The following is a 25887-nucleotide window of genomic DNA, read 5'->3' on the forward strand; positions in this document are numbered from 1 at the left end:
TATACGTAAAAAGTGCACGTGAAATGAGCTACTTGTGCTGGGGATAGGCAAAACGGAAGTTGTGGCTGCACGCAGACAGCTCACTCAAGAGCACACAGGAACTCCAAGCAGCCTGTTTGAGAAGAAAATTTGGTGCTCTCACTCTTGAAGGTCAGCGACCCAGCAGATACTGCATTCATGATCTGAAACAAGAAGAGGGCAGTCAGTCACTTGGAAGTGCATAGGAGGAGACTTCTTAAACTATTTAAGTTATATCAACAATGACGCTCGAAGAAAAGCAGTGGAAGACAATTTCAGGACTGTTCAGAGAAAGTTTTAATTAGACATGGTCGGGAATTTGCCAAAACAAACTCATTAGTCTGTTGGCTGTGACAGTTGGCTACAGTGTGAGAACCACTGCTCTAAGTCCTTGTTCTGTCATTCTCCCATATCCCAAGGTAGAGGACTAGCCAATGGCCCGCCCTGTGGCCAGCTCTTTCCTAGCGCATGTATTTCATCTTGAGCAAATATTCACGATTCAGAAAAACATTTTGTAAGCATGGATTTCAGGTACTTAGAATCTTGGCAATATAAATACTTACACATAGTTATAGAGTTCCAAAAAGGACAGCTGTATGGAAACCTCTCCCAAAACTAGACAAGATCTCAGCCATAAAAGGCACTCATTTAGTATAATGGGAGACCACTGTTTCTGGAGAGAACACAGGTCTTAATATTTCAGGTTATTTACTGTATTCGTATTTTCTTACTCTTCTCAAAGATGTTTTTAAAAGCCTTAGTATTATCCCAATGAAGAAAATTTATTTTTTTTTCTCCTAAAATTTTGTAGAATGAAAGAGTCTTTCTGTGACCACCTTTTAATATGCCAAATTTGTGGTTATGCACATGCAAGAGTCTTTTGTTGGCTCACACCCATATGTGGCAAGGAGAAAATTACAACTGCTAAAGGCTACAGACAGTATTAAGTAGGAATGAAAGATACTTCTGAACTTATCTAAACAAAACTGATCATATTATATGAACTAATTATCTTCAACTGTAATGCCTCAAAATCTTTGGATCTAATCCAAGTTCTTTCCAACACAGACATTTCAACCATGTTTGACGTATCTAGAAAGAGTTGACAGAGGTATCGGTCTCTTATTTCACTCAGAAAAAGCTAAGGCAAACAGACCTTCCTTTCCTTCATTATTTTGCAGGAGTTTGTAGTCTGTTCTGATCTTCCCCAAAGAAGCTATGATATTTATCTAGAACTTGTACCAAGTATGCAAAACACCATTTCTATTAAATTGTCTGTTTACTAACAGAAACTTACAGTGTGTTCATCTTCAGACACTTAGTTTTACCTTCATATCCATTACGTTGTAAGTGTCACTATACTCTGTTCCAACACCTTATGATTCAAGTTTACCAGGTACAGTCTTTATGGTCTTTTGCCTTGGATTTTATAGAGTGGCCAGAGTTCTGCTTGAATTTCTACAGCATTGGGGTTTGTTTCATGCTACTTCTAAGCAGTTGAATATCACACGTATACCAAAATATTTCCTGTTGCCTACTGATCTGTGTAGTCTGGGATACAGGTTTGCAAACCTGTATAGGAATTCACAAAGCAAAATTCCTGCAGAAAACAGGAGTGCAAGTTACTTGAAACATTTCAAGAGAGCGTTCTTTTTTCTGTTTTGCCTTACAGGACTCTCTTGTCACAGTATACTTGGAAAAATAATGAAAGCATTGCACAATGGAAAATACATTTACTCTAGCATGCAAGACATTTTTAATGCCTTTACTGTCTGACACATCAAATGAGATAAATTGAATACGTGCCAAGCATGACCAGAAAAAAGCACAAGTGACAAACACAGAAGAGGAGGATCAAAAAAGCACTTTCAAGGGTTTCAAGGATGCGGTTGTGGGTTTTCAGACACAATGCTACTGTGTGAATGTATTAAGCCAAGAACTCTATTCACGCTAACTTCCAAGTACCAATCCCTTTGCTGAACCCTGTACAAGGCAACTTGTCTTCGGCGAAACCTTTCAGTGCCACACCATGCAAAATACAGCACCGTTTACAGGCCAGTTCTGTTTACATCGAGTTAGAGAATGAATTCTCTAATGAAAGGGCATTTTATTGCAACACCTTGTTTGGAGTAATGACACCGGTAAGTCAAGCTATTAGTCCCACTGCCCCTCGTATCTGGGGCAAACGAAAGCCAGGTGTTATGGACATTGCCCAACATTCCTGTTTGGAAACAGAAGAGCAACTTCTTGTTCAAGGCCATATATTAAGGATAGTTTTACAAATCAAGTTCTAGCAGTTGCTCCGAACTAGGCACATCACCTGCTGTATACAGCAGAACTCCTAGTAAGTAATGGCTGGGGGAGAACAGCTTTCTCCAAAACAGCCATGCTCCTGCCTTATTTAAAACCCATTTACCCGTTCTTAAAAGGAATAAATACTTTCAAATGATGGGCGAGCGCATTTAACAACATAGTATAACCAGCATGACTCTGCATGTTGGTACAGTATTTAGTATTGTCTGAAGCTTATACACAGAAGTCAAGGAGAAAGCAAACTTTTGGTTTCTAATACACAGTAACATTTGTCCTATTTAGAGGAACTTACAGGCTAGTAACTTAAATTAATATTGTAGATAAATTATTCATAGTAAATTTGAAATTTCCTAACCCAAGTGATTTTCTAACTTAACCCTGAGATGTATCCTGGAACAGATACATGTTTCTAGTTGTTAAAAAAAATTAGGCTTTACAGTTTGGCTTTGTGTTTAGGCTTTTCTTTCCTGGAAACTTCTAGTGTGGACAGAGAAGTCTTTATATTTATATAAGCTGGATATGATACCAGGATGAATTACTAGAAAGCACTCTCCAAATATTTTTTAAAATAAATTATAGAATCTTACCTGTTAATACCAGAATTATAATAAGATTAAAATACAAATAAAAGAATGAAAATTTCATTTTTAATAGAAAATCTGCCTTTATTTTCACATTTTAAGGAGAAGAGAGACAGAAAAACAGAATTTATGGATTACCCAACAAGGGACAGATTATTTTCCCCAAATTTAAACACACAATTTTAAAGTTGCACTGTGATTTTTAAATTGCATTTTTTAAATTTTAAAATTCAAATTAAAATTAAGTGTTTTAAGAGAGGGAGCACTAATTTTAATCTCAAAGTACTGAATTAGCTTAAACACAAAGTCCATTAAAACGCAGATGCTTGTCCAGTTGGGGAAAGCGAGATACACAAGGTAATGGAAGTAAAATGGAGACAGAAGAAAAAGCTGCACTATAACAAATAGGATTTTATATTTCTATTATCCAAAGTACTCTACCCTCACCACTCATAAATGGTAAAGGGGAGTCAAAATAAAGTCTGTTTTAGCATGAACATGCGTTATTCAGCTACTGCAGGCAGTCATAAATTATGGCCCTTATAAATGCTATACACAAGCAAAGAATTTAGCTGTCAGGACTACATTAAAAGCAGTCATGAACACATCTCAAACTCTAAGGAATTCTTCTGTATGACTTAAGACTATCAGAGAGCCATGCAAGAGCTCAGGAAAAAACTAGATTTTTATCTAGTTATACTAATTTATAAATTTCCTTTAAAAAGTTCTAAACAAGAAATTATCTATACATTTATTTGTAAACATCAGCATCTTGATAAGATCAAGACTGTTATAGACAGAAATGAAACCTGAGACTGAGCTGTAATTCTCTTCTCCTAGAGTAAGCAAAAAACCTCCTTGCTGCCCTGAAAGAGGAAGACTCGGTTTCTCTCTCCCATCCCTGTTGCTTCCCTAGCTCCCAAACACATTCAGGTATTGCTTGCCTGAGGGCTGTCTGGTGCATGCGGCTGATGGAAGCAGTGACAGCTGAATGCAGAGGTGGTGGATGCCAGGTGGGAGAGCCGACTCAGCCTACCTTGCAGGTCTGGAGAGGGGAAGAGAGGTGTGGGATCATGGGGAGGAACGAATGAGAACGAGCAAGTCACAAGACCTTCCTCCTTCAATGAGCAGAGAACTGCTAATCCAGTGCATCTCCATCATCAAATTATAGCCCTGTTCAGTATTAAACTTCAGCTTTTTCCTCTCGCATGTTGATGACATTTGTATCCTATTATATATAATTTATATCATGTGTATGTATCAAACTGGAGATTAACAAATGGCAAAAACCTTGTTTTCTCTCAGTTTTTGAAAGCTTAACCATACATTATTTTTCTCATCTTGGACATATTGTACTGCTGGAGTTATTAATACGGACCTTCAACACAAGGTATAATTTTGGCAACTGTGAATTGTACTGCAGCATTAAACTTTAGAAATGGTATTAATGCAAAAACATCATTTTTCATTTACCAGAGATGCCTGTGTTTCCACTTATTTCTATGTGAAGTTCTGGCTTCGTGCTCTTTTCAAGTAAGAGCCTTTCCAACCCTTTGCCTTTTGGCTTCATCAGGTTCATTCTCCATTAATGTTGTTCTACAAAGGTGCACATGAGAAAGGACTGAGATTTTCCTTGCATGTTTTGTTGTATGAGACTGGCAGACACGCAACTTTGCTCACCAGAAAAGCCTACTACTCGTAAGCACTCTGAGTTCATCTTTCAACAAGGACTAGTTTATTGTCTCAACTGAAAAAGCAGGAGTGTAAGCAGAAAACAAAGTGACCACCTTATTGTTCCTTTGGACTTCAAGGCTTGGTCTCCAAGAAATAAATGGAAAGGGTAAGTCTGACTTATTGGGGAGAAAAACAAACAAACAAACAAACAAACGGTCTTTTTCTAATTCTCTACAAAAAAACCTCTTGCCAGCACCTCACTATTTAAATATACGGTTCATGCTGTAACCTCGCTGAGTCAGACACACTGCCACTGCCAGAACCTCAGCTGCTTGGCAAAGTCGGCAGTGAGGTGAGACAAGCTTTGAGATTCCAGAAACTTTTGCCAGGAAACAAGCAAGGGCACCTTAATAAAGGGCATTCTAATGCGAACAGGAGGTAGGTCCCCTTATTCCTTATCTATGGGCTGTCTCAGAACCCATCTTCTTCACATCCGTTCATTCATTTTTTTAAACTTACCTCTTGTTTTTAACTTGTGCTTGTTTATAAGGATTCAATATAATCTATACACCATGGAAGCTCTTCCAGACTGTATATGCTGCTATAGGAAAAGGTTATTTCACTTACATGGCTCTCTTAAATGGTCAAACTGGGTAAGTGCAGAAATCAACAACTGCAAAACTGAACTGATTACTCTTTTCAAGTTCATTTTGAGCATACCAAATTTTAAGAGAAATGAATCAGCCAGACATTTGGCAACTGAAGGCAAAAATCAGATCTGAAGACAACTTTCATGGGCATCTTAAATAGTGTCTTTAAACAAACTATATAACATATTCACTTGATATTGAAATCTGCTTGCTACTCAGTATATTATCATTTCTGGAGTGATTTCTCACTAGAACATAATCTTACAGGACAAGGTTATGTTTTGCACTTACTGAAGAAAAATTCACAGTATTTCAGTAACACTATACAATACATAAGCATCAGAAGAAATAGTCTGTTTTCATGTCAGTCAAGACAGATAAAGTGAAGTGAATGCATGTATATATGCAAGTCGTGCGGAGATGTCTTGCAGTGCAGGCACAGCAGCACAAATCCCATTATTGGCTCATACTGAGCTCCAGGCCATAAAGCCACTGCCACATGCACGTGGGTTACACATATCAATGAAGTATATATTCTTAGGCAATAAAAAGAAAGTTTTAATGAAGTTACACAATATCCTTTTGAATAAAAGGAAACAAATGAGATTCAGAATAATATCAGATTCTGAATTGAACAGTTTTGGGGGGGGTTGTTATTTTATTTGTTAAAAACAAAGGATAGGACTGTTTGTATAAAGCCAAACTGAGAGAATATACATTCCTTGCAACTTCTTAGTGCTCAATATATTTGATCACCACCAATTTCCTGTTAAAATTAAGTGAGGAAAGGAAACTTCAGGAGAAGGAGAACCATTTTGATTATTAAATCATGTGCCGTAATAAGGGTTACATGGACTGACCACAAGGAAAGAGGCCAAAATGTTATTTCTGTTGTAGTTACAAAAACTTCAGGTAGTCATCATGTGATATTGTTCAAACATAGTAAATACAGTATTGACATTTAAACTGGGGGGAGGGGAGGGAGAATTGCTGTCATTATTCCATGGCCAGAAAATTACAACGGTCTGGAATTCCACAGAAAACTTCACAATCTACAAGCAAATCCCTTTTTGGAGTTTTGTGATGCTAAAGGTTATAGACATTGTTTCATGGTTAGTATCTGCAAATTCAGGATTAAAGCCTGTAACTGAAAGCTACCCACAAATAAAAAGGCTATGTTTCTCTAACATAACACACAGACAATAACCACCTTAACTGCCCCCACACATTTGAAATATTTTATGTTATCAATGATATATCTAGATAATACTGTGGTATATTTTTGGCTAAAAGAACTTTGGATCTCTGAGTATTTTTTCATAGTGCAAGTGTTACACATATATTCAGGAGCAGGTCACTAGGAACCTTGTGTAAAATGGCTTCCAACTGCCATTTACTAGCCTGATTCCTGACAACCATCCTGAGTGAAGGCATGAGAAACCTCAGGAATATTCCACCTGGACTTTGTATCTCACCTTTCTGCAAGTGTCCACAGCTACTGGAAAGAAGAGTGTAATATTTACTTCAGACCAAAGAGAAGGTGGAGAAGAGCCAATAATTGCTTTCATGCACAGAACTGCAGCTGACCGTTTCTTTTGCCTTCCCTTCTGTATTAGCAAACTGGCCAGTGGGGATGGGGCCAACAGATGGAGTGGTGATGCTTCATCCTGGGGAATGCCAGGCTCACCCCTAAGCACTCTGCATGGAGTCTCTGGGTTGCCTTGTGCGGTGCAAAGGCCCTCAAGGCAACTGGAAGCAGCTCGAGATGAACATCGCTAAAATCTGCAGTGCAAGATGTGGGAGTGGGAGGTCAGGCTGGATTTATCAGAGCTTGGAGAAAATGGAAGGCAAAAAAAATATGAGTGTTATATTCTGAAGGGGAAACTGAAGTTTGCAATAAACTAGAGAGATGAAGGGTTGGCGATGGTGCACTGAGGGAAGAGGATGAGAAAGAAAGGGGAAAAAAATTAAAGGAAGGTGCTGAAATAAAACACTGGCAACCTGATGTAATAAAAAGTACCCCAAGAAAAATATGTACATGAACAATCTCAGACATTTGGTTGAATTTGAGGCCATCTTGGGCATAGCAATCATAGAGTTTTTGATTCTTGGAGAAGTGGGGGTTCAGCAGAACTGCCACCTTCCGGAGGGCGGACTTTGGCCTGTTTGGGAGACTGGTCGAGAGAGTCCCCTGGGAGGCAGCCCTAAAGGCAAAGGGGTCCAGGAAGGCTGGACATTCTTTAAGGAGGAAGTCCTAAAGGCACAGGAGCGGGCTGTCCCCAGGTGCCGAAAGACGAGCCGGCGGGGAAGAAGACCGGCCTGGCTGAACAGAGAGCTTTGGCTAGGACTCAGGACAGAGGAGAGTCTGTGACCTCTGGAAGATGGGGCGGGCAACTCAGGAGGACTACAAAGGTGTAGCGAGGCTGTGCAGGGAGAAAATTAGAAGGGCCAAAGCTGAGCTAGAGCTCAGTCTGGCTGCTGCCGAAAAAGACAACAAAAAACACTTCTTCAAATACATTAGCAGCAAAAGGAGAGCTAAGGAGAATCTCCAGCCCCTAGTAGACGGGGGAGGGAACACAGTGACCAAGGATGAGGAAAAGGCTGAGGTACTTAATGCCTTCTTTGCCTCAGTCTTTAATAGCAGGGCCGACTGTTCTCTGGGTACCCAGCCCCTGGAGTTGGAAGACAGGGACGGGGACCAGAATGGAGCCCCCATAATCCAGGGGGAAATGGTGAGTGACCTGCTGCACCACTTAGACACTCACAAGTCTATGGGGCCTGATGAGATCCACCCGAGAGTACTGAAGGAACTGGCAGAAGAGCTCACCAAGCCCCTTTCCATCATTTACCAGCAGTCCTGGCTAACTGGGGAGGTCCCTGCTGACTGGAGATTAGCGAATGTGACACCCATCTTCAAGAAGGGCCGGAAGGAGGACCCGGGGAACTACAGGCCCATCAGCCTGACCTTGGTACCGGGGAAGCTGATGGAGTAGATCATCCCATCACACGACATGTAGAGGGTAACCAAGAGATCAAGCCCAGCCAGCATGGGTTCAGGAAAGGCAGGTCCTGTTTGACCAACCTGATCTCCTTCTATGACAAGGTGACCCGCCTAATGGATGAGGGAAAGGCCGTGGATGTTGCCTATTTGGACTTCAGTAAAGCCTTCGACACGGTTTCCCACAGCATTCTCCTGGAGAAACTGGCTGCTCATGGCTTGGACGGGTGTACTCTTCGCTGGGTAGAGATCTGGCTGGACGGCCGGGCCCAAACAGTGGTGGTGAGTGGAGTTTACTCCAGTTGGTGGCCAGTCACAAGCGGTGTTCCCCAGGGCTCTGTGCTGGGGCCAGTTCTGTTTAACATCTTTATCAATGATCTGGACGAAGGGATCAAGTGCACCCTCAGTAAGTTTGCAGATGACACCAAGTTGTGCGGGAGTGTTGATCTGCTGGAGGGGAGGAAGGCTCTGCAGAGGGACCTGGACAGGCTGGATTGATGGGCCGAGGTCAATTGTATGAGGTTCAACAAGGCCAAGTGCAAGGTCCTGCACTTGGGCCACAACAACCCCATGCAACGCTACAGGCTTGGGGAAAAGTGGCTGGAAAGCTGCCAGGCAGAGAAGGACCTGGGGGTGTTGGTTGACAGCCGGCTGAATATGAGCCAGCAGTGTGCCCAGGTGGCCAAGAAGGCCAATGGCATCCTAGTTCATATCAAAAATAGCGTGGCCAGCAGGACTAGGGCAGTGATCGTGCCCCTGTACTCGGCACTGGTGAGGCCGCACCTCGAATGCTGTGTTCAGTTTTGGGCCCCCCACTACAAGAGGGACATTGAGGGGCTGGAGCGTGTCCAGAGAAGGGCAACGGAGCTGGGGAAGGGTCTGGAGCAGAAGTCTTATGAGGAGCGGCTGAGGGAGCTGGGACTGTTTAGCCTGGAGAAAAGGAGGCTGAGGGGAGACCTCATCGCTCTCTACAACTGCCTGAAAGGAGGGTGTAGAGAGGTGGGGTCGGTCTCTTCTCCCAGGTAACAAGCGATAGGACAAGAGGAAGTGGCCTCAAGTTGCACCAGGGGAGTTTTAGACTGGATATTATGAAATTTTTCTTCACCGAAAGTGTTATCAAGCATTGGAACAGGCTGCCCAGGGAAGTGGTTGAGTCACCATCCCTGGAGGTATTTAAAGGACGTTTGGATGAGGTGCTTAGGGACATGGTGTAGTGGTGGACTTGGTAGTGTTAGGTTTATGGTTGGACTTGATGATCTTAAAGGTCTTTTCTAACCTATACAAGTCTGTGATTCTGTAAATTACAGATGGACATTCCTCCATGAGTAAATTTTTTACAGGAATAGTGTTTATGTCTGTCTGAATCCAAAATCAGTTTTTGCTACCTGCAGAACATACCGGACTTGAATTTTTGATGCTTGAATAAAAAGTGAATCTGTGACTGCATTGTAAATTCTAGTTATGCTGCAGATGCTCAAGTTCTTCTGCAGCACTTTGAATAATTCACTTTCACTTCAGTATAACAGAAGTATTATTTCTTACACATTACTTTATTATTCTTCATCCTAGAGCTGCATTAAGGGCATGACTCACTTAATGAGCTGTTTCTCTCATTTCAGTAATCTTCTAGCAGGTTAGATTTTAACTGTATGTCCACAGGGTATGTCACAGGCAGAAAAAAAGTTTGTTTTGCACAACCAGAGGCAGTGTAAACACTTGAACTCTCACACTCTGCTCCTCAGCAGGTCTTATTATTGCAGGCAGGACAAGCTCTTAGCTATGTGGAACTGATGGCGCGCATCTGCTCAGATTAGACCTCGAGAGAAGCCATGCAGAAATTTCCACAATACATTAAGAGTCTTCTGCTGAACAAGACCCTAATATACTTTCCTCTATTTGTCCTGCAGGAAACATCTTTTGGTATTTTAAGGCTCTATTTTTCCCCAATGCTCTCTGTAAATGAAAAAAATCATTTGCTTCATGATTCATTTTTGTCTGAGAATCTCTGCACATGTCACCATGTAAAAAAAGCACTCAGTGCCAAGCTGTGAAGTATCCTGCATTGCCAATGTGCTTTTGTTATTTGGTTACTTAAGCTACATACTATTTTTTAAACCCCAAAATTAAATCTTTGCAAGTCATAGAGGGCTTTAAAATCCAACCCTAAGATAGTCATAAGTATCAGTCTGTTGCTATTAGGAGAGGAAACAGTATTTTTTTATAGTTTCCAGAAAGTCAACAGGAACACTTGACATTGATTCTCGCTCTGGAATGGAAGAGTCTTAAAGAAGTGAGATCTGAGCCAGCTTAATTGGCTTGAATTCTTTACAAATCTGGCTTCAAGTGGGTGAACTACTCAGTCAATACAGTATTTTGGGAGGCTGTGCATTTTATTCTGAAAACATGAGTTTTAAGCGATGACATTTCAATTCTCTTGGAAGACAGCAGAAAAATAGATCTGAGAATTAAGCCTCCTACATGGCCAGAGACCAGCAACAGAATGCACGAAGTAGCTGTACTAACTTATTCTGTACTTCTGCCAATGAACTGCAGTGTTCACCTTGAGAAATGCCTCCCAAGATGGCTTGTTATCAGACAATTTTAATTATTCAGACTGACAATAACAGTAAAAATGCACACATTTGATAGGAATACTATTTCTGTGGATACATACAAACATCAAGAACTAGTTCTGAGACAGACAGATTTCACGTAACCAAACTTGGTCACCTCCCATGTGAAATGTATTTGTCACTGGACAAACAGTAACGGCATCAGTTTCCTTTAATGATCCAGTATACATATACACGCAGGATTCTCCTTGTTCTACTTTTTAAATCCAGGGTACCTGTAAAGGTGAAAGATGTATTTTACTTAATTAACACAGGAATCTTTTTCTCCTCAGTAATATGTAATTAAGTCTGCCAAAAATAGCTACCCTATAGACTTGTTAGCAGCATATTGAAATACAAACCTTAAACAAAGCACTTACCCCTAAGCAGCCTAAAATAAGTCAAGTATAGAGAAAGGGATTTAGTCCTGAACAAATCTTTAAAAACTGCTCTCCAGAATTCAAGAAGAATATCAGAATATAACATCAAATTTGGGCATACATTGGCTATATAATCACTTATACTGAATAAAGGGTTAACAGCAACTTCCCATAGGTTGAACGCAAAACAAAGTATCAAAGGTTTGTGGCCCATGTATGCATAGAATAATCAGGTACCACAATGGCAATGAAGCCCCATACAATTGAATTCCGTGGTAAAGAGGTAGCAGAGCTGTACATCCTTTCCCAAAGGCTACAGAAGAAGCCTCAGTTTCCTCAAAGATCAATACACGTCTAAATCCTGACATCATTAGATCACAGAGTGACCCTTTCAAGAACTGCTGTCACAAATCTTTTTAGCTTTACAGAAGTTGACCTACATCATTAGGAGAACAGACTGTTTCTAACAGGGAAGTCAAATACATGCATTTTTCTATTAAGAAACATTTGCTATTCTCATTTACTACAAAGATAGGATAAACAGCTAGTCCAGGAATCATCTGAGTTTTAACTGTGTTTTTAGACATCCCTAAGTAGAACCTGAGAAAAGCACTAAAAATACCCAGACAGGCAGCTGACATATCTCCCCGATTCAATGTGGGAACCTTCTGTGCTAACTTAGAAGCAGTGACTAACACAACTGCTTTAAATGTGTGCTCTTCCATGAACACCGTCACGTACAAGAACTATTTTTTCCTAAATACAATGGATAACTAAGATGAGTAGATTTTTTTTTTCTCCTGAAAACAAATAATTGCTAGGTCGTTCAGGAATTCAGTGAACAGAGCAAACATCCAAAACTTAATATATCCAGAAAGCAGTAGATTCAAGTCGCTGGGAAAACAACTCTTCTGATCTGTATTCTAGGTGCATCAACTGTAAATTATTTTTTAAGCAAAAGCTTTCTTGCGTTTCCAGGCTTCTGCTTCCAGCTTCCAATTAAGAGAAACTCAAACAGTTAGGAATTACTTTTCTCAGTTTTAGTACCTGAAAAAAAGATATATTTAATGTTGCTTTCTCCACAGCTGCAAATTTGCATTCAGCTCAAGAAAACGGGACAGTGATTTACCCTCCCTAGTTATACACAAGGGCTATGCTATCAGGACAAATTTCAAATCTTGTTGTAGAAGGCGTATTTCTCTCCCAATGAAACTTTGCTCCCTGCTGTATATCATCTACCGCCTTGTCTAAGATAATTCTAAATGTGCAAAGCAATGTTCCTTTTACTGTTTCCTTGAGGAAGCTAGTAAGCCTGTAATTAAATAAATTATCCTGAAATGCATATTCAACTCTTCCTTTTTTAATTTCAATTCATCATTGCTAAACTAAGCAATCACCTACTTTAATTAAAATCATATCTGTCCATACTGTTTTATACCATTTCCTTCATAAAACACTAACAAGCTTTTGTGAAACATTCCGATTTTAAAACATTGTACCAGATAACTTAGCACTCCCATCTAGAGCATCTCAAAGATGAGGGATGAACTCTTAAAATTAACATTCCTAGGGAATTATAATTTTTAATGTAATAAAAAGGTTTCTCCAGATTTAAGAATCTCTTATTACTATTACCTTGGCTATGACACTAACTAGCAGTCTAGAAGAAAGACTGGAAGAACTAATAATACAAAGATTTTGTATCTAATACAGAAAGATAAATAAACTAATAAAGATTTTACAGATTATACTATTCATTTCTTGCTTTAGCATTTCACGTACGTGCAAGAGTTTAGTTTTATCTGCTAGGACACCCAGGTCCTTTGCAGCAGAGCTACACCTAGTCAGGCAGAACCCTGCCTGCGCTGCTGCCTTGGATTATTCTGTCCCAGGTGTAGTGCTTTGTATTTATCTGTTGAACTTCAGATAATTCTTGTTGGACCTACCTTCCAGTTAATTGAGATCTCCCTCAGTGATCAAATTTCCTTCTGGTCTGTCTATCCCTTGTCCAGTTTAGAGTCAATTGTAAACTGCATTACTATGCATTCAGTCCAGTCACCCAGATTGTTTATAAAGCTACTGAATGATATGGGACTCAAGTTTTGCCCCCTGAAGAACTGCACTTGTGACCAGCTGCCAGTTCAACTTTGAGCCACTAACTACTACCCTTTGAGCTTGGCAGGTCAGACAGTTTTCCACCTCTGCTCCAGTGCATCTCTTACCAGTTTGTCAACAAGGATGTTGTGGCAGCCAAAGCGAATGCATCCCTTCATGACATATACGAAATAGACAAAACATTTATGAATGACTAATTACATTCATTCTATAGCATGCTTTTTATAAGTCAATTTAGTTTGAAGTTTTGAACGTTGAAGTAAAAGGAAAGAGAAACACCTTTTAACAGAAATTAAAATTCAACTGTTTCTTGTTTCTATTTATCCAATTATGAGTGCACTGAAGTTTAAGATACTATGTTCTGCAAACTTCTTCAAAGATTTTCTAACTACAAGAGAGACCAAAAGACAAATATTCACCACAAAAAAGATCCAGCTTATAATTGCTACTTGGCAAAGTAGTTTAAATCCTCTGAGGTTCTTATAAATGAGGAAAACAAAGCCTTATGGAATTAAATGCAGAATAAGAAAGTAAATATAACCATTACTCAGGTGAACTGCAAATGTGGACTGCAGACATTTTAGACAGATCCACTTAAGCACTTCAAGGAGCAGCATCTATGATGAAAGAAATGAAACATTAATCCTATAGGACTGACTAGCTACATGAAAATGCCCTTTTAAATATTTTTCATTTCTACTACAGATATCAAAGTCCATGTGAAATGCAGATAAGCATGGTCATTTCTAAATTAGTATACAAAACAAAAAATACACATTCTCAGTTTTCATGAACACGATACATTGCTGCCATGACATTACAAACTATAGTCAATATTAAAAGCTCCAATTTTCACAGAATATGAATTCCATTGATTCCTGTCTCCCACTATAACAATTTCAAATAAATCAGCTTAAGTAATGGAAGAAAAGCTAGAATTCCACTGATAACAATATAATACAAGTAAATATTTTCATAAATTAGGAACTACAATGACAATTTGCCCTTTCATCTGTGGAATGAGGCCGTTTATAACATAAAGCCTCCACTTGGACTAGAACCTAGAAAGGATAAAGAGCATAAATTAAGACTTTTTGAGGGACAAAAAATTCCTCCTGATTACGATCAACCTTTCTATGAAAATGAAATAAGTTGTCTTAAAATGACATTTGGAAGACACGGTCATTAACTGTGTGTCAGTCATTTTCTAAGTCAACACCTTCACTCATCTTTATCCCATTTTGCAGTCCTGCCACCTTGTTCTCCTTCCTCTCTCACTTCAGGATGTGAAGGGCCTTACCTAGCCTAGCCAGGTAAAGAAAAGCAGCAGTACAAACTACTTGTTTGGTAGCAGAATTGCAAAAAGGAGATTTGTAGGAGATTGCAGGAGATAAACTCTTTGTGCTTTCACACAGCCCACACAAGCATTAGCTTAAAATATCACTGTAATGTATTTTTCAGTGTCACTTGCTGTTTATTCTGCTTAATGATCCTTTTCAATATTTTTTTTGCGTGCACAGAATTTCAATAGTGCTTTAGGAATAGATGATGATGAGAATATGCAGTTTAGTGGCTACAATTATTAGGCTAATAAATAATGTACTGTATTGAAGTTAGAACTGCCTTGCTTATGAACAGATTCAAAGATATTAGTATATTAGTAATAATTTAGGCAGTTAAATACACTTGAATTCAAGCTGTTGTACAATAAAGTTTCTCCAACACACAAATTGTACAAGCAAACTACAAGATCTCGCTCACTTTCACAAACTGCTATGTAATGAAATGCGGCTAAGCTATAGTTAACAGTTGATCAACTAAAATACATAGAAATACCAAAGAACCACTCCAGAATACATGGTGAGCATTCATAACCTCAAATCATCACACCTTTAGCCTAACACTTGACATAACTCATTACCATTGTCCTGGGTTTGGCTGGGATAGAGTTAATTTTCTTTCCAGTAGCTGGTATAGTACTGTGTTTTGGATTGAGGATGAGAATAATGTTGATACCACACTGATGGGTTAGTTGCTGCTAAGTAATGTTTACACTAGTCTAGGACTTCTCAGCTTCCCATGCTCTGCCAGGTGCACAAGGAGCTGGGAGGGGGCACAGCCAAGACAGTTGATCCAAACCGGCCCAAGGGCTATTCCATACCATATGACGTCATGCTCAGTATATAAACTGGGGGAGTTGGCTGGGGGCCAGCAATCGCTGCTTGGGGACTGGCTGGGCATTGGTCGGCAGGTGGTGAGCAGTTGTATCACTTCTCTCCCCCCGCCCTCCCCCCCGGTTTTGTTCCTCTCTCTCTCATTATTTTCCTTTTCATTACAATTTATGATTATTATTATTTTATTTCAATTATTAAACTGTTCTTATCTCAACCCATGAGTTTTCTTACTTGTGCTTTTCCGATTCTCTCCCCCATCCTGCTGGGAGGCAGGAGGGTGAGCGAGTGGCTGCATGGTGCTTAGTTGCCGATCAGGGTTAAACCACAACAACCATCTACACATATCATAGGAAAAAACAAGTCCTTAATAAATGGTTAATCACACAATTACAATTAGAAATACTCACAAACTGGAATTAAAAATGAGGATGGTAAGGAAACATTACAGTCATTGCCCCTGAAAGCATTATTACCATTGACATTACTTGTTTCTGAAGTCACCCGTGGGTGGTGTTCCATCACGTGCCTCACTACTTCCAATGAATAGAGCCATTGGCAAGACAGCATGTGGTACTGCTCTAGGTTAATACCACTGGGAATACAGCTAGAGTTCCGTTACCTTTCCAGAGCCAGGGCTGTTAATAATTCAGGAGCCCAGAACTGAAATAGGAAGTAATGAACTGGGGTTAACCTACGACTCCTATTTGTTCCATCTAATAATGGCACAAGGGAACATCCTAATTTGTTGCTGTTTGATATCTCCACAGAGGGGAAAAAAAACCACTACCCATAAAATGTGGCTTTTTCTTCTCACTCCTATCCAAATACAGAAAATAAGGTGCAACTTCCCTAAAAGCTTTAAGGTGGGATACTAGTTTAAAGCATGCAGTAAGAATGATGACAGTGCTAGCGATCACTTCTGCAGAACAGTGGCTCCTAGCTCCCACAAGATTTCAGCTGGCAATATGTGGTACTTGGTCTCATATACAGGTCAGTTCCCTATAGCTCAGAAGTCGCTGGCGACAAAATAACTACTTGGCTGGGTGAAACAGCCCGCGGTACACCACCTGCAGGAACACATCACGATTCTCGTCTCACAATGTTTCACTGCATCCCACAGAATGATTAGTGTTGCTGTGTAAAAATATGTTCTCTCACACATTGCCAGTCTGTCACAGAAATCCCTTTCTGACTAGAAGGAGCAAGCAGACAGAATGAAGGTGAGAAGAAAAGCCACAGATTTCAGTTTTTAACCAACTTCTATACTCATTTTTATTTCTATTATCTTGACTATTATTGTTGCCTGGTAAAAAGCAACTTGTTGATTGATTGTAACTGTTGCCTGGTAATAATCTCTCAGCAAGAGAAGAGTAAACCTTTGCATGGTGATGACTGAGCTGATTTCAGCAACAGCTCTGGAGGAGACACCTAGAAATATCCAGCTATTTCTCTGTCCTTGTTAGAAAATAACCCCTTGGATACTGATGAGTCACAGGGTCACAAATAAGCTTGTGGGGGTGGGGGAAAGCTTTACGTACAAAATGTAACAAATAGCACAAATTCCCTAAGTACTTCCAAGTGGCTTCACACCTCAACCTCTTCAAAACTAAGCAAAAAGGTTTGTGTCCCCCCACACCTCCCCCTTGTTTTTTTTAAAAGCAGTATTTTCAGTTAGAATCCACTGGAGGATCTCCAGGAGCCGATTCGGATGTGATACAGGAAGAGAGGACACCTGGTGGTGTTTAGTTGTTAGCATATACAAACAGCAAGCCAATTCATATGTGTGTGCAGATGCACCAGCAACAATTAATGTAATCCATGCTTTAAAAAAAAAAAAAGCGGTAGAGTATTTAAAATAATGTAATCACAGAAATACATAGAAATTTGAAACAAACCATATCATATGAGTTTCTGGTTCCAGATGCTGCCACTACTTTATGAAAAGTAGTCTTTGTAGAGTTATAATGGTTACACACACAAGAAGTAGCAACTCTATGATCATAGGAGGCTGCCACCTCCAATAGACACATGCTATGGAAAAGTAGGACAGATTTCCCACTACTGAAAAACTAAAGGACACAAAGTTGTCAGTTTTGTTGGAGAAATATCCACAGAGGCACGAGCAGAGGAACAGAATGAGCTTATTCTTGGGAAGCAATATCACCACAGGTGAGGTACTTAAAAACCACCTAAACCACAGCATTTCTGATGCTGTGGAGAAGAACCACTGCCCCATACCGAAGTGCACAGGGGAGCTGAGCCCAGTTCCAAACTGCCAGATCAACTCCTAAATTGACAGACCATAGGTAGTCAGATTTCCATATTAAGTCAGTGAAAATTGTTGGTTTTAGCAAGATGCTGGTATTAAGATAACTCTGAAGATCTAATACTGAAACCTTCTATAATATTATGCTTAGCATATGCGTTGAGCTCCATATACCACTTGGAATTCAGACACTGAACAAAGTCAACATCTGTGAGACTCCTGGACTCCAAGGAGCTAGAGAACACAGTGGCAAGGTAAAAACAAGACCCACACCTGTAGATAAGCTTTCTAGTTATGTGGGGGCTATTCAAAGTATGCATTTTATTGCCAGTGGCAAAAACTGAAATAAAGGGTCAAGGTCAGACTTTTGTCATGCTCTCTCATGAGAAACGTACTGTAGTAAGTATTAGAACTTGCTTGACTGAAAAGAAGAAATAAAAGCGACAGACAACTGTGCGACATCCAGAATATCATACCCTTCCTTACACAACTTTAATGCATGGAATCAATCACAGCCAAGATTCTAAGTGAGGAAGTTTTATAAAAAACCAAGTACTTGTATCTTTTGAACCAGCCAAGATTCTAAGTGAGGAAATTTTATAAAAAAACAAGTACTTGTATCTTTTGAACCAGCACTGTCAACAGAAGGAATCTTATAGTCTCTCTTGCTTGTACCAGCACAAACATGTGTGGTAAAGCACATTGGTGACCTGCTTAAAACTAGACTGGTTTAAAAAAAAAAACAACAAAAACCTCAAACAGTTGGTTTTAACCCACATCAATTCCCCAATCTGTTCTGATATGCAGCCACACAAACACCTACACTGATATAAGCAGCTAGAAGAAAACTGCTCCCTTCAACAGCAGTGCTGGCTGAAAGTGTAAATGAAACTTAAGACCTTCTGGTGTTTGCAGATTTTCTTACCAAAGTTAGCAAAGCAGAAGTTAGACTGAAAAACAGATTAGAGGCCAAGTTCAAAATCAGTACGAGACGTAAGATAACTTTATATAAACTTTCAGATAAGCTCTTCTAAGACTTTCAAAATTTTGTCCCAAATCACAAGCTATTAGTCTCAAAACTAACCGTGCTACTGGGAAACAAAACCAATTTAAAAGTCAGTAATAGATAAAGAAAAAAATTTTAGATTTAATTTAAAATACATAAATGCCAATTAAGGAAATACAGCAAAGAACACAGTTGTAGGAAAGCTGGAAAACAAGACCTTTAAGTTATATGAACAAAATCCACCTTGGAGGCCTCGAGGAGGGGCTTTGAGCTGGTAAGGTAAAGATTGAGATGAACAAGTCTGCAATACTGTAGTAACCTTGTTCCCCATATTTTCTCTAATACACAAATACTCAAGCAAAAAGGCTCCAGATATCTTATTCTTATTTGCTTTGTTACCTTAGTTTTAAATATTAGCCAACAGTATAATAACTTCCTTCTGAAAGGCTACGAGTCTGTTCATTTTCAAACAAGCTTTCCCTTTTTTACTTCAATTATTAGAATAAGTGCTGGGTCAATACCATCCATTCATTTAAGTAAAAATGTATTTAATGACCTTTTACTTTTAGCTTGATTTCATGAAATTAGAGTTACCCTAAGATGATGGAATAGAAGTTACCTATTTTTCAGAGCATGTATTTAAGACTTCCAAACAAACAGGCATCATAAAGTCAACATAATGACTTTACAGAAGCATAGCATCCTTTCCCTTAGCTCTGAGTTACTTCCAATTTAGTTAAGTTCCTGAATGCAATTTAAAGGCAGGCTGGAATAGGGGTCTTTCTTATTAGCTAATAATTTTCATTCAGAACACCTTATCTCAATTAAACATTTTTATATCTTCTCCTTACTTATGCTTTCCTCCAGAAAATTCTGACAGTGAGCCACTGTTGTCTTACTCTCCTCTGATCATCTTTGTAATAAAATTAATGATGAAGAATTATGGATCTCTTCTTTTCTTGAGTTTGCAGGTAGCTATAAAGAAGGTGAACAGAGTTTAGAAAATAAACTTGACCAATAAGTGAGTGAAGATTTTTGAAAGCTTTCTCATTAAGCTTTCTAAGTGGTGACAAGGAGAACTAGTTGAGGAATACCAGCTACTTGTACCACCTTTCTTTGTCAGCTAATTTAAATTCTTAAGTAATCAAATTAGATTGTTTACTAACCAGACAGGAGTTACCATTTATAGCAGCATGCAACAAACACAGTCCCACGATTTAAAGATGACTCTTTTAAGTTTCGGCAAATATACTAAAAAATGAAACATTCAGTAAATTTATTCAAACTGGTGCTTGAGAATGTGCCAAGTTAGTACAAATAGTTAAAAAAAATATAAAGCCAACACTTAAATGGGTGAACTGTCATCTAATATAATTTGTACCCCAACATTTTAGTCAGGATGACAAATATCATATAGTCCCCCCCAAATGTTTCTTTGGATACTTCCATAGATTGTGCTTTGTAGAGTTAGATCCTCCTCTCAGAAGTAATGCAAAATCTTTTGCTAACCTAAGCAGTAGGAAAGAATTTTGAATGTGAGCTGAACAAATCTACTGCTCTTTATATTGTGTGCCATGAACTATTTAAATCATAAATAATAATAATAATTAATATAGATTAATATAACAATATCAACATATTATTAATACAATTAAGGTTAAAATACTTTTACTAAGGAAAGAACAAGGTCCGTGATCTGATTTATGACTAGTTAAATCAATGCAAAGACGCTAATGGGTACTGAATCACAATCTTCGTGGAAAATAAAAGTCTCCAAACCCCAGCCATAGCTGGACCGTTGGGACCTTATTATTGAGAACAGTAAAAAGTCAGCGTGATTACTTCTAACGTAAACACACATTCCTTTAGCATACGATGGTTTCTCCTCTGCAAGTGAGTATTTAGAGTGGAGATTTCAGAAGGAAGGGTCTGGCTGAGTCATTTGATGTAGAAAGGCTCAAAAGAGTGGAGGGCCACTGCAGTTTTATGATAGCACCCGCCTCACATAGTTAAAGTTTTATATTATTTGCCAACAGTAACAAGGCCTGTTCTCTTGCCTCAGGTGCTCCCTTCCAATATTCCTAATGGCCAGGTTCACACAGATGCTAACTTATCATATGCTAATTTATCATCACAAAAACAATTGTATAGATAGTGACTTAACTGTGTATATCAAACCGTGTTTTCTGTAATAGAGAGTTACGGATCCTTTCATGTTTGTTTTAAGCAGACATTATGAGTCCAGTGATGCCTAAAGACCTAATCACGTTTGAAATTTAGTGCAAGCACGAAATTTCGCTTGGCAATGCCTCAGACTGGATGTGACCTGCCAGCGTTTCCTCAGAACAGGATACGACATAAATAGGATATTTTGAAAGCCATAAAACCAAGGAAGTTAAAATGTGATCTTTGGGAAGACGGATGCCGGGAAGCATAAAATCGTGAAGAAACAAGATACGCATCAATCTCGTGAGCCATTTTTATACATTTAGTACTCTCATTGAGTTCAGGTGAGTTTATTATGTAGGACTTGAAAATCAAAACCAAGCCGGGCTCAGCACGAGGAGAGTGTGAGACAATCGTGAGCACAAACGCGGTGATTAAACGCTGTGGGCTTTCTGTTTTCGTAGCATGGGGGATGTGTGGAGGAGGGTAAAGCCGGCGACAATTCCTGAGGGAAGCCTCGAACCAATACAAAATGGGGGGGGGGGGGGACGACAAGGAAAAATAATCGAAGGAGTACAGAACTGCGATGACCTAAAAAAATTAAACTGAAACGGAGATGGGGGGGAGACTGGAAAGTTAAACCCATCCGCTGAATATAACCTCGCTGCCGCCGCCGGAGCCGGAGCCGCTGGGCTTTAACGGGCCGTCCTGGCTCGGGCGGGACAGCGCAGCCTCGGGAAGAACTCAGCCTGAAATGCACCGGAGCCCGCTCCCTAGCACCTCAACGGGCCTTACCGGCAGGAACGCGCCGTCCTGGGGCTCCGGGACACAGGGAGGCCCCGGGCGCGGCTCGCCGCCGCCCGCCCTGACGGGAGCTCCCTCGGCGCCGCCTCAGCGGCCGCACACCAGCGCGGGAACGCCCCGCCTGCGCTGCAGGGAGCCGCCGCCCCGGGCGGGAAAGCGCCCGCGCCGGGCGGCCGAGCCCCGCCATCCGCACGCCGGACGGCAGAGGGCGCTGAGCGCCGGCGCCCCCTCCCGGCTGCCGCCTCTCTTCCCCGCGCCGCCGCCGCCTCCTCAGCCGGTGGGCGGGGAGAGGCGGCGCGGCGGGAAGGCGGGCCGGGCCGGGCCGGGCGGGCGCTGCCCGGCGGGCGCCATGGCGCTGCCGGTGCTGTCGAGCTCGGGGGTGAAGTTCCGGCGGGTCCTGGCGCACTTCCCTCAGGAGCTCAGCCTGGCCTTCGCCTACGGGTCCGGAGTTTTCCGGCAGGTGGGGGCCTCGGCCGGGCACGGCGAGGTGAGCGCGGCGGCCTCTTCCGGGCCGGCCCCTCGGCCTCTCCCCGAGCCGCCGCGGTGTGTGGCGGGGACAGGCGGGAGGGCCGCCGTGGGCCTTGTGCGTTTCGGTTACCGGCGCGGAGGTGGCGCGGGGCGGCACCCGGAGCTGCCGCGGGCGCCCGGCTGCGGGTCGTGCACGAACAGGGGTGAAAGCCCCGCGTCCCCGTAGCGAGCAGCGAGCTGGCGGGGCAGGTGTCCCGCTCCGTGCCGAGGGAGAGCCCAGGGTCTGCTGGGTGCCCGGGAGGCCTCCGGGGTGGTCTCTGCAGTGGTTTTATAGTGGTGCGCGGTTCAGGTGCCCCTTTAGCCCTGTGTCTGCGAACTGTGTGTCAGAGCTTGTTTACTGATGGCTTTAAAAAGGACTTACAGCTCGTCCAAACGGTGTGTTTGCTGTGCACCGCATGAGAGTAACTTAAGCGAAATACATGCCACACTGAAGTGGCTTTCTTGGCGCTTCCTCACCGTTTGGAGGTCAAGCTGCTTGGAAATAGTGATTTTTTTTTTTTTTTTTTTTTGGTGTATGTGTTTGAACTTTTAAAAATTGTTAATAGGCAGTATTGCTCATTATGGCTTGCCTATTAAGCATTGCCTACAAATGTGGCTTTAAATGTTTCTCATTTTCCTTCTGAAAAGAGAAAAACAGAGGATAATAAGAATTTCAGAGCTTTAACAGCATCTCATCCTCACACAAAAAAATGGGGAAAAAAGGTAGCTAACAGACTATCTTTTTAGTAGTATTAACTGATTAGCTGAGATGCAGCCCAGAATTAGTAAGCCACACAGACAGGTTGGCCTAATGAATTTGAAGCAAGTCACTCCAAGTACTAGTTTGTTGTAGGTATGAGTTGTAAACTGTCGGCTTGTCTGTCTGCAGGGAACGTGTGGACTGATTTCTTCAGAAGAGCAGGGCGTGCGTTGTACATTACAAGTCTTTGGAGTTTGGCTTGTTCTGTTGACAAAAGCAAGTGAATACCTAGAAGTGCAGTTCCTCGCTGCCAGCTCTAAGCTGACTTTGTCTGCCCACATCTCCCAATTCATGGCCTCGCATATTAGCAAAAGTCCTGTTTGTTAGTGGTTTAAGCTGTTATGCTGAGCTGTGAACTAGGATGATGAAGATCTCATCACGTGCTCCCCTGTTTCGGAGGGTTGAAGATTGGTCACTTAACCAGGAGGACAGGAAAATGTTGGACCATCTCTGCTAGACTAACTAGAAAACATAAAACTTCATCACAACATTTAAAATGTGTTTGACATTTAATATTATGCTTGTGTTTTGGTTTTATTTTTTTTTTACTCGTGAAAAATGATCAGCTGGTAGTTCAATACTATGTATATCTTAGATTAATGTGATTAACATCCCTTGCTTCCTGACATCTAAACCCCAATACTTTTCTCCGTATCCACAGGACAATATGCTGGACTTCGTGTTTGCTGTTGATGATTCTGTGACCTGGCATATGATGAACTTGTTAAAGAACAGGAGTCATTATTCCTTCCTAAAAGTTTTTGGGCCAAAGCAGATAAGTAGTATACAGAGCCGTGGAGCAGGGATTTACTACAATACTTTAGTGCCATGTAATGGTAGGGTAAGTACAAGTAGTTTGAGTAAATCAAGTCAAATATTTGTGTGTGAAGTATTGAAATTATTAGCTTAAAGCGGATTTCTGTGCAGGAAGCAAATCTTGTAGATTGTAACTGGTCCTTAACTTGTGAAATTATATATATTTATATAATATATAAAAATATACTATAACTACATGTAATGTATATTATATAAACAATATATTAAAATATATCAACATAAATATATAAGTATATTGTAGTATAAATATATAAATAATACAGAACATGCGTATATATTTTATATAAATAATATAAAATATATTTATATTTTTATATAAATATAATATATAGATATATTTAATACAATATATGTATTTTTATATATAAAATAAACATTGAAGAAATATCTTCAATATTTATGTCTCAAACTTTGTTTCACACACAGCACATTAATTAAAAAGCAAACAGAGGAGCTGCTCTTGCACTTTAAAAGCACGAGCAATGTTTGGAATTTACAACTAAAGCACTTCAGAAACGGAATTTATATTCCTTATGACTTGCTGTCTGCCAGTTCTGGTGGTTGTAAAGTGTATCCTGTGGGGAAACAGGGTCTTAATTTCAGCAGTTGACCATGTAGTAATAGCTAAGTGGATTCTTACTGTTTGTTTGACATAAAATGCAAATATTTAACGTAGCAAGTTGGAATTGACATCTGTGTTGTTTAATGGCTAACATCCTGACCTGTGAAGCTTGAGTATGATTAAGAATTGTAGTTAAGTAGTACTTGTCCAGCAGGCGCTAGTCCTGCATCTACGTGTAGACTGTGTTTGGTAAGGAGGAGTGCAGATAGAGTCAGGGGAGGGAAACACTGTCTCTGTCTGTCTTGGTCTTGATTTTGAGTAACTTTTGCCATGTGCTAACAAACTGTACATAGGGAAAGCGAGTTCTTTTAAGACAGATGGGAAATGAAATGAAGGATAGTCATGGAAAAATGTCATGTGAGCAATATATACCTAATTGAAGTTTCTCAGAGCACGCACGGTTGCAGTAATGTTGGGTATATGTCAATTCTTCACAGAAAGCTGGAGAGGTAGATAAAGTAGTCTATTACGTACTTGCTCTTTCGTTTAAAGGCATCTGTATGAGGCAAGAATTTGGGATTTAAACCTTATTCACTTTATGTAAAAAGGGATTTTGGATTTTATTTTAAGGACCAATGATCTTTGCTATGAAATTCTGTTATTCTTGGCTCTTTATGCTCTTATCTCATGCTGTAATGACTCAGTCATATCAAGTCTGTGGTCCTTTGTTATCCAGAAATTCTGGAGTTGGCTTCCTTGCCGTGGTGATAATCTTTGCAAACTCAGGAAGTGCAAATTGGTAACAAACTGTTGAAAGTTCATCTTTTTTCCAGTTACATAAAATGAACTACAAAATCACAATTTGTTTTCTAACATCAAAGAGCAAAAGAAAAAGCTCCCTGATACACACCCCACCCCTCCATAACATGACACATAAATGTATAGGAGTTTTGTTTATTTTAGATCTCTGACAAACTATTTCTTGAGTATTTTCAATATCATAAAGGATACTGTGGATTATTCCAACTATTGTAATGTTTGGCTGGTACAAAACTGATCGTAACGTTTCCAAAATATTTTCCAAAATCGCTGTTCATAAACACTTGTATTTTAATGTTCAGATCTCTTCAGCGTCAATGTCTGTCTAGACTAGGTTTCTTTGGGATTTAAAGTCTTTTGCTTTAGTGATTGATCCTGGGGTGACTTTATTGTAACTTTGATTCTAGAAAGGATCTTAAAGGGTTCTGCGCATCTTCCTCTTCCACTGGATTTTTGGGGTTTTTTGCAGAAGTTTGCATGTAAATAAGAATTTTTTTTCTTACCTCTTGTGTTTATTAAAACTTTTTTTTTGTTTTAATAAATTTTTTTAATAAAAAAAATCCAGGTTTTTTATTGGAGGTGTGTGTTCCTTAGAATTAATGACAGTTATAGTAAGTAAGTAGTAAGTTTCATATAGCAAAAATG

At 40.2% G+C, this 25887-nt stretch overlaps 1 protein-coding gene and 2 long non-coding RNA genes across 8 annotated transcripts in view; 2 read left to right on the plus strand and 1 right to left on the minus strand.

Moving 5' to 3' along the window:
- LOC142415476 (uncharacterized) overlaps positions 1-4333 on the plus strand; it is a 29746-nt gene extending 25413 nt beyond the window's left edge. The window contains exons 2-3 of the long non-coding RNA XR_012777427.1: positions 1691-2159; positions 3753-4333. This is a non-coding gene — a long non-coding RNA (uncharacterized LOC142415476). The remainder of the gene's footprint in view (positions 1-1690; positions 2160-3752) is intronic.
- A 6683-nt stretch (positions 4334-11016) lies between these two features.
- Positions 11017-21876, minus strand: LOC142415746 (uncharacterized). The gene is made up of 3 exons (XR_012777515.1): positions 21749-21876; positions 19639-19762; positions 11017-11082 (listed from the first exon to the last, which is right to left on the minus strand). It is a non-coding gene; the product is annotated as an uncharacterized LOC142415746 (long non-coding RNA).
- A 185-nt stretch (positions 21877-22061) lies between these two features.
- TAMM41 (TAM41 mitochondrial translocator assembly and maintenance homolog) overlaps positions 22062-25887 on the plus strand; it is a 34221-nt gene continuing 30395 nt past the window's right edge. For 4 of the 6 annotated variants that reach the window (XM_075514446.1, XM_075514447.1, XM_075514444.1 and 1 more), the window contains exons 1-2: positions 22064-22244; positions 23686-23865. In XM_075514446.1, coding sequence (XP_075370561.1) covers positions 22107-22244; positions 23686-23865 — 318 coding nt within the window. In that variant the 5' untranslated portion in view covers positions 22064-22106. Of the gene's footprint in view, positions 22245-23685; positions 23866-25887 lie in introns of all 6 variants that reach the window. The other 2 variants (XR_012777514.1, XM_075514443.1) reach the window with 1 other exon arrangement.

This window comes from Mycteria americana, chromosome 11 (genome assembly GCF_035582795.1).
Source record: "Mycteria americana isolate JAX WOST 10 ecotype Jacksonville Zoo and Gardens chromosome 11, USCA_MyAme_1.0, whole genome shotgun sequence".
In the NCBI taxonomy this organism is placed as follows: domain Eukaryota; kingdom Metazoa; phylum Chordata; class Aves; order Ciconiiformes; family Ciconiidae; genus Mycteria; species Mycteria americana.